This window comes from Poeciliopsis prolifica, unplaced genomic scaffold, assembly GCF_027474105.1.
Source record: "Poeciliopsis prolifica strain line A6 unplaced genomic scaffold, Auburn_PproV2 SCAFFOLD032, whole genome shotgun sequence".
Classification (NCBI taxonomy): domain Eukaryota; kingdom Metazoa; phylum Chordata; class Actinopteri; order Cyprinodontiformes; family Poeciliidae; genus Poeciliopsis; species Poeciliopsis prolifica.
In genome coordinates, this window is record NW_026562407.1 from 3563084 (window position 1) to 3576454 (window position 13371).

Consider the following 13371-nt stretch of genomic DNA (forward strand, 5'->3'; position numbering starts at 1 on the left):
AGAAAGCAGCTTTTTAATCCCTTAAAAGCATTCTTACGCAGCGCTCCAAACCGCTCCACAAGTGGTGGATCTCACAGCAGCATAACTGCGCTTCCCATCAAGTAATGGCAACCGTGACCGCCCCATCCCAGATTGGAGCACCCGAAAAAAGGTGGTGGGGTGCGGGGGAATTCAATAAATTATGCTAATCAGTCATGGCAGATTGGAGGCGGGTTGTTGCCTTAATGAGAGTGGGAGCCGTCGCCACAACATGCGCACTGCCTCCCAGTCCCATCTCTCTCCCCCCCTTCAGCTCGTGTCTCCTTTACGTTTCCGTGCGTAATAGCAGCTTCCTTCTGCAGCAGGCTACTGTGCAACAAGTTTGCAGGAGCTCTACTCATCTATCCGTGGCTGTCACCATAAAGTACGCGAACGCATCGTTGCAGTCTCTCTCTCAGACACGCACACGCATACACTCGGAACAGCAGGAGCAGCAGCAGCGTGCCATCCCTTCCGTGACTCCACACCAGATGCGGTTTACTCCCGGCGGCGCGCAGTTGAATGCGGAGGATCGAGAAAACAAGAGGAGCGTTTAGTGTGTGGAAAGACATTTAAAGAGAGTGGCGAAATGGAGAAAGAAGTGAAGCGACACTGTCGCACGACAGCGCTGAACATCATCTCGTCTTTATGTTCAGTGGCGTCCATCGCGTTCTGCGTCCATCTGAGCATCAGCGCGGCAGACATCAAGAGCCGAGTTGTGGGTTTGGAGAGCGGGACGTCGGAGCGCACCTTCATCCAGGTCCGTGGACACTCCATGGAGGATTTCAATTCTCTGGTGCAGCAGAGAGTGGACGAGTTGCTTTCTCAGGTAAACCATGACTTTTTTGTGTTTTAGCTGCCTTCATGTGATCCAGTCTCACTTTTCCGTGCAGATGAATTAAAGTGACATTCATTTGCAATTTTCAGCGCTCTTATGAGAATTTCGCCAAGATCAGGACGGCAAGACAAGCCTCACCTGAGTGTAACTGCCCCCCAGGTAAGGGCAAATGCACTTTTCCCAGTCCTAAATGCACCTAACTTTACGGCTGATTAGGGCCCCAGGAGAACTTGGTTGTACACATACAGGTGCAACTTAATAGACTGTTGAAAAGTTCTCTCCACTTTCTCAGTTTCAGTAGTGATACTGGGAAGTTATGCTCATGGACTAATCTCTTCCATGTGTTTATTTCTGTTCATTTAGTTAATTATGACTTCAGCTAAAGGAAAAACCTTTGGTCAGTTTCTCAAATAGTTACAACCAATTTTTTAAAAAAAGATTCAGACATGTTATAGCCAACACAATCATGAAGAAGACTGACCTGACAGTTGTCTAGCAGACCTTTAGTGACACCTTACCTGACACACCTGGCTGTTGAGATTGCACGTTCTTACATGAAAGTTGAGTGGAAGGAAAAAGTGTGGCAGAAGATACAAATCCACAAGCAGCAGCCATAAAATAATAATTAATAAGCAAAAGACAGTTTGAGACTTTAAAACACAGAACATGGACTGCAGCTGGAGTCAAGGCTCCAAAAGAAATCACACCGACTTATCCGCTGCTGTCTCATTCTGAGTGTTAAGCCTCTCTTCAACCAGAGATATGGATGTGTCATTTCTGTTCTTGAGAATAATGGAATGAACTGTGTCTAAGTGGTACAAAGTGTTCTGTACAGGAGAAAGTACATTTCGAACTTCATTTGGAAATGAATTTTCCAAATGAAGATTCTTGGACTGACCAGAAAACACACCTGACCTCAACCTCACAGAGGATAAACGGCAGGACTGCTCAAGTCCAGCCTTGGAGAGCTACCAGTCTGCAGCTTTTATTATGCATCTCTATTTTGTCCAACACATGTGAATCAACAGGCTGTATTACCTCATCAACAAGCCATCCATCTGAATCGGGTGTGCCTCCTTGTCATGCCACATTGATGCAGTAATTTATGCAGGAATCCTGACCAAGTCCTGCATGCATTAGAGTTGGGCGATATGGACTTATAATTTTTTCACAATATTTTGAGGTACTTTTTTGATAACACTGATAAGAACCAATTATTAGATGTTTTTAGTCAACTGTATAACTGTAATTGGGTGTCGCAGCGATTATAGCAACACAAACACAAATTATGGTTTTGAAAAACATTCCCATTTGTAATGTGCTTCTTTAGGAAAGAAGTGTGATTTGCATTGTGAAATTGCACACGGTAACTGTACTTTAAAAATATAAAATAGTACAACAACAGTAAGAACATTTATTTTTAACATTAAATGAAATTTATTGCGGTAACAATAAATCAACATTCTTAAGTGCCTACCTCTGGGGGCACTTATCGTCTCAGCAGGCTTATTTTCCTATAATAAAAACTCTGTTTATTTGACTTAAATATTCCCTGAGAAACATAATTTCTCAGGGTAGCTGTAAGCAATAACAGTCACAATCAGAAAAGAAACTTTGAGTGTAAAATTGTTTAAATGGTAAAATTAAGTTTTTAATAATGTTTTCTTTTATTGAGATGCAACTTCATGAAACTTGCTACATTAAGAGTCATACCTTAAAGATAATTAACTGAGCACTTTGTCCTGACCGTTGTTCCTTTAGTAATTAATGTGATGTGACTGCTGTAACGGTCAAACATACTGGTTCATGTCGTCATGTAGACTCACCTGTGTTACTGCAAATACCAAAACTAACCCAGCTTTGAAAGCACCAAAAGAAAAAATCAGGGGTGTTGTAGTGCCTGTTGGGCCAATTTGATGGCGGGCCCCTTAAATGCCAGCCGTGGGCCCCATGCAGGCTTGGGCCGCCCCTGTTTATCTAAGGGAAGGTGGAGCGGTTAAAGGTGGAGGAATGAGTAGGAATCTGTCTACACAGGATAGTTTGGGGAGGTCTGATTGTGTAACGGCTGAGCGGAAAGGCAAAGTGCTCGGTGCTGAGCTGTGGTTCTGAGTGGCTGTCTGACTCGTGGTGCTGCATGCTTTTGTCCATTTGACACAATAGGCAACAAACACAACTTGAAATTCACATTATCCGCCAGTAGATGGAAACATTTATTCCTGCAGTGCTGGTCAGCTTTCTAGCAATTTTAGGGGGATGCAGTGAAGGTCTTGTGAGCGTTTAGCAGTGCTCCTTACTTCGTTAGATGCTGCATGTTTGTGCAACCACCCAGAGAAAACAGCTCTTTCTTTTAAAGAAGTGAAATATCTAACAGAACTAAATGTAGCCGTAAATAGTGTGGCATTTCAGCTAAATTAAATTGCTGTAGTTGTTCTTTTGATAGCTAAAGCATTTGGCAGATGATTTTGAGGACTATTTTCATGACCGATCAGCCCAGAAACAACGCTTTGCTAATTGCTGTAATTTCAGTAATGAACCAGAGAATTATATGTGATGTGAAAGCAATTAAATTCACCTTGTTTGAACCCGACTAATGGTATAAAAAAAAAAAAGTGGAAAGCACTGCTGCATGCAGCCAGCATTTTGAATGTCTTTGGCGCTTACATGGGAGCAAAACAGAATAGAAATAGCCTTTATGGTCCCGTAGAGGGGATATTAAGCATGTTACTTCTGAAGAAAAAGCATAGACTTGCACAGTTTTTGGAGGCACAATAAAACATTTGCCTTTAAAAGATACTTGGTTTCATTAGTTTCGGATGAAAAAGGTTGAGGTGGTCAGGAAAAAAGTGTCCACCAAGCCTTTGCGAAGCTGTGTCCACTCCACAGAGCTGTGCTGATGTGCTTTCCAGGAACTTTATGCTCTTTCCTGGCAGTCTGCTGAACTACTTAGTGGCTGTTTACTAGGCTTCATGCTTCAGGTAGTTTTCAAAGTTTCACAACTTTTTAAAATTCTGATCATGGGCCATCAGTCTCTGCGTCATAGACTCGGAGGTGTTCCCCTGAAAGTACTCACACCCTGAGATCGCTGACATTTTATCAGAGTGCAAAACCAAACAGCTCAACACAAAGCAGTGGATGAATATAAAGTCGATAAAAAGGAATAGATGGCTCCCCTCTCTCTTTTTTTTTTTTTTTAAACTTTATTTTTATTTATTTTTAACAACACATGTCCACAGTTGCATTCGTCTGCCTCTTACTGACATATATCTTCTGCATTATAACTTGACAAAAGATGAGACATCAATGATCTAACATAGGCAATAAGGAATACATACCAGTACAAACATCACACAAGAACAAAAAAAAAAAAAAAAAAAAAAATATAAAAAAAAAAATACAAGACACACAATTAAATCCCCTCTGACATAGGATGGTCCTCACATTCTTAAACAGTAAGGTATTCTAACTGACCCATGGGTACATACAGGTGCCAACAAGCAATCCTGTAAGGGCGTCATTGAATTAGTAACGGTAAGACCGGGCTCCACCTTATATCAAAAACTGTTTTTTGAAGCCTTAAGGAATATGTGATTCCTTCCATCAGATAAATGTCCCAGATTTTTTGTATCCATGTGTTATGTAGGAGGCCCTGGTTTCAGCCACCTGATAGTTATACATTTCAAGGCTGCTGTGAGCAAGATACTTAGAAGATATCTATCACCCTTCCTGTCTATTCCATCGGGTATTACTCCCAGAACTGCCACCAAGGGAGTTTTTGGAACATTTCTCCTGAAAATAACACTGAGAGCTTTTTTTTTTTTTTTTTTTTACTGCAAACGCAAATCTGGAAAAACTTTCTAGTCAGTCCCTTTTACTCTGAAAATACTCCTTCTCAACAAACACATTTTGGAATTTGTATAATTTAATCTTAGTACATACCTTGAAGATATTAAAGGCTTGTTAGGTAAACCAAGGACCATCTTTGAAGGAGGAACTGCGAAAACGATGGAAGAACTGCAGTTTTAATCTGTTGACAGTTCAACTGTTAACCATGCACTCTATAAATCTGGCTATTATGGAAAAGTTTTAGGAAGAAAGCCAAACAAAAGTGTGGATAGAAGTCACTGCGGTCAGATGAGACCAAAGTGTAACTTTTTGACACACTTAAACATTCAGAGCTATGGCAGAAGGGTTTATGTCAACACACATGTTGCCGTGGCTCAGTCCCAAACCAAAATCATACCAGACTTAACATCGAAAGATTTTAAAATTCTGTCTAAGAACAATACTTATGGGTTGGTAATGAGACAGAGTTTATTGAGTTTTGTTTCTATAGCTCAGCAGCTGCCATCAGTGCTGCAAGACTTTGTCCGGCAATTAAAAGTTGGACTCGCACATAGTCTGTCCTCTATTTTTGGAATAAGCTCAAATATTCATTCTATCAGAAATATTTGTTGTATTCATTCTTGTCGAAGTTAAAAAAACATAACTCGACAAGGCGATAATCCTCAATGAAAGAGTTCCCCTTCTTCACCCCATGTTTTTATTGACTGCGAATGAGTCATCTGCTGAGTGGGCATGCCTGACTTAACGAACCAAAATTACTGCAAGGATTAACATTAATGAGACCCATCACAGTCACGCAACTCTCTGCACTTCATCATACATCTGGTCTTTATTTTCCTCCGCACACATCTCTGTACTGGGCAGAAATTAAACCATGAAAGCCAATCAGATTCAAATGAAGTGTGACAGGAATAAACCAGGGGCAGTCAATAGCTGACGACATGCCACGCATCATTCTGCAACCTCTACCAGGTAGTTTCCTGCAGCTATCATACAAAACTTTATAGTGGGAAACAGCCCTGGTAGGCATCTATTACACAAATTTGCCTAAATCTTCCGGATGGAAATTTGTAGAAACTGGCTGAATAACCAGTTTTAAACTCCTTTATGGTGTTTACTTTGAATTCATCTGAACTGTACTAGGTTTAAGATATGATCAGAAGTTATAGCTTTTGATCCCAGTCAGACATCCTAACCATCTCTCCTTTGCCAAAAATTTGACTGAATGCAGATGTATGGAATCTGGGGTGAATTTACATAAGCTATGCAAGATAACCACTGTGATGGAATCATCAGTCATAGTTTTAGTCCTGAAAATCAAAATTTTTAACCATTGCGGGGCGATCATTTTCTTTTCTCTTCAAACTTTGCTCAGTATCTATCACAGAGACAACTTTTTATTAAGTTCAGGCAGGTTTTAATAATGTCCCAGAATGCAACTGTTGCATAAGAGTTAATGGGAAACTAAAGGCTCATGGTACAATTTTGGAAACATACCTTTTTGTTTATGCATGTTTTTGGTTACCTTTTAGTACCTGTTTGTATCTTGAAATAAGGTACAAACAAGAGCTTGCAAAGAATATATATATATATTTATTTATTTTTTCAAGCAAATGACTTTACATTCTATGCCTTCTGAATAGGTTCACTCCGTATCCATCTTCTCCTCTAAGAGACGGCCTATGGCTCAGATGTGGCTCTTTTTCTCAGTGTGAGGACAATAATGTGCTTTTCACAGTCCTCACTTTATTACTGTCATTGAAGATGGAGTGCTTGTACAGGCAGTGCAATGGGCCTTAGCTTGGGGCTATTTTGTGCTTCTGAATAAGAGAAATTTCAATAGTTCTTTTTATCCCCTCAGAAAATCAGTCTTGAACTTCAACGCATTTTCCTATGTGTTGACATGATTCTATGTAAAAATCTGAAAAGTGGCTTTTATCTTGCTGTCATTCATCTCTAACAGTGACAGGCACCGTTTAATCTTCAGCTTCAAAGTGACTAAAAGTATTTTTACCTTTCAGTTAGATGTGAATGCTGCGTGCTATTCACATCGTGAATGCTGTTACCGGTACCTGCACAGGCTATTACACTTTTTTTGGGTTCAGCCTTTCTTTCATGTTTTATAGCTACATGGAAAATTACAGCTCCCAAATGCAGCACAAAGGGGATTATTTCATCCTGAGCGAATACTGCTCATGAGGTCTTACTTAAAGTCAATTTACACCTAGTGATGGTTCTAAGGTCATATAAATGAAATAATTAACAAGTCTTTTTGGCAAACTGGATTATTGTACAGCTCCCCAACCTTTCAAATTGGTTTAATGTTATGAAATGTTAACAGATGGATTAATTTGACTAATATCTGACCTTTAGAGAAATTTTGAAGTAAATTTTGAACATGTATGGACCAATGATTTTCTTTCTTTGATTTAAATTACAGTGGATTTGTTGAAAAGGAGACACTGCCTTATGTCTAAACAACTTATAGTCAATGTTGGAAAGTGAAAGTTGAAGCATGTCAACATAAATACCTCTATCATGTGTAAGGGTGTTTTCACGCCTGGTAGTCTGATAGACTCTGTTTGATTGGGGAACAAAATTGCAACATTTGCTACGTTTTCAGCTGGTGTGGTTCAGTTTCACACTGAATTGTGTAGAAAGAACCAAACCTTTTGAAAAACCTGTTTAGCTCCCTGCCTGTGGTGGCGCTGCACCAAGAACCGATGGAGGAAATGACAAAAACCTCAGAGGAAGACATGGGCTCAACTTCCTTCTTCACAAAATGTAAACAAATACACGGTGGCATTAGATGTAACATTTGTAGGATTTTTCTTAATAGATCACAAGTCATTTCTCCTGCTGGCATAACATAGAGCGATTGGTTTTGGTTGCATTTACCCAAAATGAAATCCTGGAAGTTTGGGTTGATCAAATGGGCTCACCAAACATCGTGAGTGCTTTTACCGCTACCTGCATGTTTCTTTTTTAATTAAAAAAGAAATTTTTCTTTTTAAATGTAAACAACATGTAGAAAATAGTGTTTCCTTTCAAGTAAGTTTTTACATTTTAGTACTTTTTTTAAACACCCCAGTGATACTGAAAATAGATGTCTTTGACTCTTTCCTCAGTAATAACTTCCATACCATTGAGCATTGTTCTGACAAAGACCTAACAGTGCTAAGGTATGGTGCATTCACTGACTAGAATAGTCATTGAATTTTTAAGTTGGTTATTGACCGCTGTCTGATTCTGAGATGATGTAGGACTTCGTGGACAGTTCCATGTTTGAATAATTGCTCTCGTAACTTTTTATACTTTTTGGATGAAAATATTCTCCTTAAAAAAAAATAATTAGAGCCTTTTTACATAATTGTGGAAGGTGGTATGGGTCTAAAAGTATTTCTTGGCATTAGCAGGCTGTTTTCTTTTCATATTTTATTTACGCTGTCCTTTTTCCGGGTTCTGCTTGCAGTGCACAACTTGATGTTTAATGGGACCATCATAAAATGTGGAGTCAGCAAATGTAGGTCCTTATATGCTTAAATCTCAACCCCCTTCTCAGGCATCTACCTTTCCCTCCAATCTTCCTTGAAGCATTTGTAGAAGTTAACGCTTCAAAGGTCTTGGCAGCTAAACAACGGTCAAAATCCTCTTGGGAATACAGAAACGTACAGCTTGCAGTTTGCAGGAATTTGTTTTTTTCTTACTATATACACACAGAAAACTGGTTGTTAAGTGCAACAGACAGGGGTAGCGAGGCCTTAGATCAGCTGGATGTTGTGACCTCACCGTACAAAATATAATTGTAAGCATCCGCAGCAGCGTTTAGGCTAGCTCGTCAACTCTAAACCAAATATGACATCCAAAAGTAAAGCTGCGCACACAAACAGACGCCCTGGGATCACAGGCCTTGAGGGTGAAGAACTTTTTTTTTAAAGCTTCTTATAGACATTCCTGTTTATAGTTCTCCTTTCTGCATAACAATGTAATCCACATGGGGTTATACAGTTATAATTTAGCAAAGCCCCCTCTGATATCTTCACCTTAGTATACAACCTGTGATTAATCACTGACAGCTTCTGAATTAAGCCCTCTGTGTGGTTTGGAGCCAGGAGGTGCGCTAATAGTTGTGTAATTACCAAGTGCTAGGTAAAGTAGAGCAGACTTCCAGGTAGCCGCCGAAGCCAGCTGCTTCTGGTTAGGTGAGTCAGATTTGGCTCTCTTTGTGACTAACTGAGGCCGGAGATGATGGCAAAGGAGCGTGGGAGGCTTCACCTGCGTCCAGCGGTGAAAAGCCAATTATGATGCTTCCTGCTCAAAAGCTTCTAACTTTATCTACTTACAAATATGGAGCTAATTGCAGTTCACATGTAAAGTCTAGCAAATGTTTTTCTACTGTTCAACCACAAGCTTAAGTGTGTGTTTTTTTTAAATACTTTTTTGTAATAAACCAACATGATGTTGAAGAAAATCCCAATGAAATAGCTTGTGGCTCCAACATGGCAGAATGTGGAGAAATTTAAAGTGAATAGTTTTGCAAATCTTTATAGAAACATCTAAAGTCTAAATAAAGGAGACTGATGTATCATTTGCCTTGAAATCATTTGCCCTGATTTCCAGGTTGATTATTAGGAGAAGAATGTTGCATAAAGCACAGACGGCCTCTTTCTACTCTTGACAGCTGTTTTTATGAGGTATGGCAAAGAATGCCAACTGACAAACGATGGAAATGTGCTTAAAGCCAGGCAGAGTGGCACACTTTTCCCTTTTTTACTCGACGTTAACCTGAGGGCGGCATGTTGAATGGAGAGCAGATTACATGATTTTATATGACGGAGGTCAGCACAGCTCTTTGCTGCAGATTTCAGCACCGCAGGCTTTGAGGACGAGGGCCAAAAACAGAGTGGAGTAGAGTCAGAACGCCCCAGCCCTAATGGTTGTCTCGTGTGTCCTTGAACATTTCCTGGCGGTGATTTGCAGTCGTCATTTTTACTCCTTTTTTTTTTTTTCGTGCGGAATAAAGCAGGAAGCTCAGAGATCCTGTCTTGGCTTCTCACAAGCTTACTTCTTGGAGGTAAATGAAAAGGTTTCCATCATTGTGACTTAGCGACACACCCAAAATATGGGTAAAACATATTTATTTCTCATATTATTCCTTTTAAAGCTGTGCTTCTGCTGCAGCTGATCTTGATATAGCCATAATTCAACAGTCATGATGTCTGTACCTTTCTTTACCTTGTGACCTCTGGAGTAAAATCACCGCTGTAGGTCCACTGCATCCAGCAGAAAGCCTTCAGAGAACAGTGACTCATTGCTGTAAAAGATGACTTACAAACGTGCTCATAACGCCGGGTGCAAAGTTTCAGTCACAGGAATCTCCTTTGTGATTGCTTAGTTTCCCTTCCCATTTACTCATCCTTGTCCCACAACTTTCCAATTGATCTAAATTAACTTCTTATGTGTTCATTCTGTGTGACAATGCAGTACTTTTAACGTTGCTTTACCGTCTTAAAGAAACGTGCAACATGCCCGAGGATACATACAAACTTTTATTTACAGTGAAAATTACTTTTTTGAATGATCATAACCATAGTCTATGATATCAATATATGATCTATGATCAATATCAAGATCCTCAATTCCTTCACTGCTGAACAGAGTAATTTGTGAGGAACCAGTTGTACTTTTGAAGATGGAGAGGGTTAGTTGTCTTGCCAACCTTGCATCCATTCATAGCCACCAGAGAGAGCTTCTCTGGTGAAGCTACCAGAGAGATGAAGGTAGCTTCATCTCTGCCAGAGGGATGACCATCACGTTGCCAGTATTTAAACACATAATGTCACCTTATACCATACTGCATGCCAATATGGGAGTTTTACTGACTTTTTAAACTCCTCGTTATATAGTTTCTACTCACTACCAGTAGATTTATTTGCAGCCATTGGCTTTTTTCTTTTTTCTGCCTTGTAAGCAGACACTTTTGCCTTTTAGACTAAAGAGAATCACAATAGCTCTTTTGCAGATCTTTGGTTTGGACACATTGATCACAATTAAAATGGTGGCTTTACAAGCAGCTGTAAAAAATGTCTGTAGTAAACAGAAAACTTCTGGCTATTTGCGGCACGATCCTGCTCAAACAATCACAGGCCTAGTGTGTGGCAAGTTTTCTGGATCTTGTAACCTTCACTCACTGCTTTGACTAAAAAATAAAAAAGACTGCTCGACTTGTCATGTCATCACTTGTGGTCTCTGGAGGCTGTTGTATTTGTACCACCTCTTTTGAGTTTGAATTGGTTAAATTTCCATCGCTCATCCACGTGTGCACCACATTAAATTGAACTGGTAGTTCTGGGTGATTATTGCTGTCTGGGAGTGTAGTTTAAGAACATAGCATATTATTCCTAAAAATCCGAACATTTAGAAGAAGTAAAAAAAAAATCACCTAGAGAAATAGCTGAGTAGAAGGGGAATTTAATTGTTTAAGTTGAAACCAAGACAAGTTGGTGTTCACCCAATGTAGCACTGGCAGTAATCCTTTTGAGAACCATTTATTTACAATTGATGCAAACATTTATGAGAGCTTTTCAAGTTTTGAACCAACTCGGCAGAGCAAAAACAGCTTGTCCCTCAGGCCATTGGAAGACAGCAGGGATTCAAACTGTTTCTCACAGTGGAAAAAGTGATGGAGAAAAGCAGAATTTGCCCAGCAGCTTGCCAGATGATGTATGCTCCCAGAGTCCCTGAGGGCGCCACCAAGAGTTTAAACTCAAAAGAAAGTCATGCTGTCCAAACGGAGCTCCTATTGGTGTTTGGTGTCCAGTGGAGCATGAACTGGATGTCCAGGGTGTTTGTCAATGAAAGGAACTCTGCTTGAGAGCTTGTTGGCATGTTCGCCGTCCCCCTCCTCATCGTCGCTCACCGGGGGGGCACTTGCACTTTGCCAGGCAACTCTTCCCTCTCAAAGCTTTGCTAAATGTGACATGAAATGTGAATCCGGCTGTGGATCCGAAAGGGCAATAAACACACAGTGCAAATATTTGAACCCATGTGCACCAGCTAACATAGTGATGCACACCTGAGGACTAAGTTGGATGCATGGCTATACATGTATAGACCGCAGTACCACAAAAGCATGCAGCAATTTGAGTTACCCTTCAATGAAGAGCAACAAGTCCCTGCGGCTTGTTAATTTAATTTTCCGAATTGGGACAGACAGAATGAAAGACATAGTTTGGAGGAATTTGTTCCCTTTTCTCTTAATCTGTGATGTAAAGATGTGTTACTTCAGTATTTACTGATGCTTTTTGCTTCGTATGCAATCAATTTGAAGTGTGCAAAAGTGTCTTCAAACACTCCAGTGCCTTGAATGTCAACTTGGTAAATCCAAAATACATGGAAAAGCTCATTAAGCGTCATCAGTGAAAATGAATTTATATTAAGGCAGAGGGTTTGGTCACTGCTCAGTAGCTTTGCTTTCACAGACTCTTCTTGTAGGTGTTTGAGATGCAGCTCAAGTAAACGCTGGGAAATCCAGCAGAAAAACAGATACTCTTCAATCAGACTTCCAAACTATTAATTTGTGTTAACATAAAAAAATTGCACAAGAATCATAGGAAGCAATGCTGGACACAGTGGTTGACTTCATATCACAACCTGCTACAATTATTAATAAAATCATTTAAACTTGTGTTTGAGAATAAGGTGAACTGAAAATCATCATCAGGTTTTTTTTGTTTTTTACTTTCATGCTTTGTGGATTCTCAATGCCTCAACTCCACTGGGTTGAAATGTTATTTTCCTTGTGAATCAGAGGATGTTATGCAGAGTTTATGCAGCTGAGATATAAACATTAAAGAGCCAGTGGATATTCCACACTCAAAAATATAAATTTCTCAGCCTTTTATGTCCTTTTCATCAAATAAAATACAAATATTTTATGGATTTAGAGCAGATATTTATTTCAGTTGAGTTTTATGGAAAACTTGCCTACATTTTGGACTGGTTTCGGCTGAGAAACAATGTGTGGTTTAGCTGCCGACTCTCTGGTGATCAAATGTCCCACAGGAGCAAATGCACCACCACGGAAAGGTGCATGCGGCCTTGATTACGCTGATTAGTTTCACCTGTCGGCGTGGTGTAAAACAAGTACAGAAAATTGGGCAAACCACAGAAAGGATACACAGTTGTGAGTTTTTGCAAGAAAACAACTCGCAGCCAGGAAAAAAAAAAAAAAAAAAGCAACTTTAAACAAAACTGGGCTGAAAATTTTTCACTGGGCTTTCTGCCCAGTAATGGACTGGATGGAGCTGGTGGGGCCTCCAGATGAGAAGCTGCTTTCAGAGGGCTTAGTAAATTGGAGGTCCAGGTGAGCAAACCATTCCATTGTTCTCTCATGCCTGTCACTTCCAGGCATTTTTCCACACAGAGCTTAATTGTATTGTTCAAGTTTTTTGGCATTACTCTGCTTTCCACTAGTCCATAACAATGCTTCCACTGTGGAAATGAGCAAACCCAACAGACCGATGGAAAGAAAGTGTTATTCCTTCAGATCAATGACTGATGGGAAAACGACAAACAAGGAAGGACACAAGAAAGAAGATGGAATGCAAGGAGACAAAAGCAGAGGTACACAAGCAATAAGTTAATTAAGGAACGAAGGACGGACACAGGAA

General features: G+C 40.0%; 1 protein-coding gene across 1 annotated transcript in view; it reads left to right on the forward strand.

Moving 5' to 3' along the window:
• The first annotated feature begins 287 nt into the window (after positions 1–287).
• The window catches only part of LOC129373174 (collagen alpha-1(XXV) chain), a 186049-nt gene continuing 172965 nt past the window's right edge, over positions 288–13371 (forward strand). The window contains exons 1-2 of the mRNA XM_055050960.1: positions 288–847; positions 946–1015. Coding sequence (XP_054906935.1) covers positions 608–847; positions 946–1015 — 310 coding nt within the window. The 5' untranslated portion in view covers positions 288–607. The remainder of the gene's footprint in view (positions 848–945; positions 1016–13371) is intronic.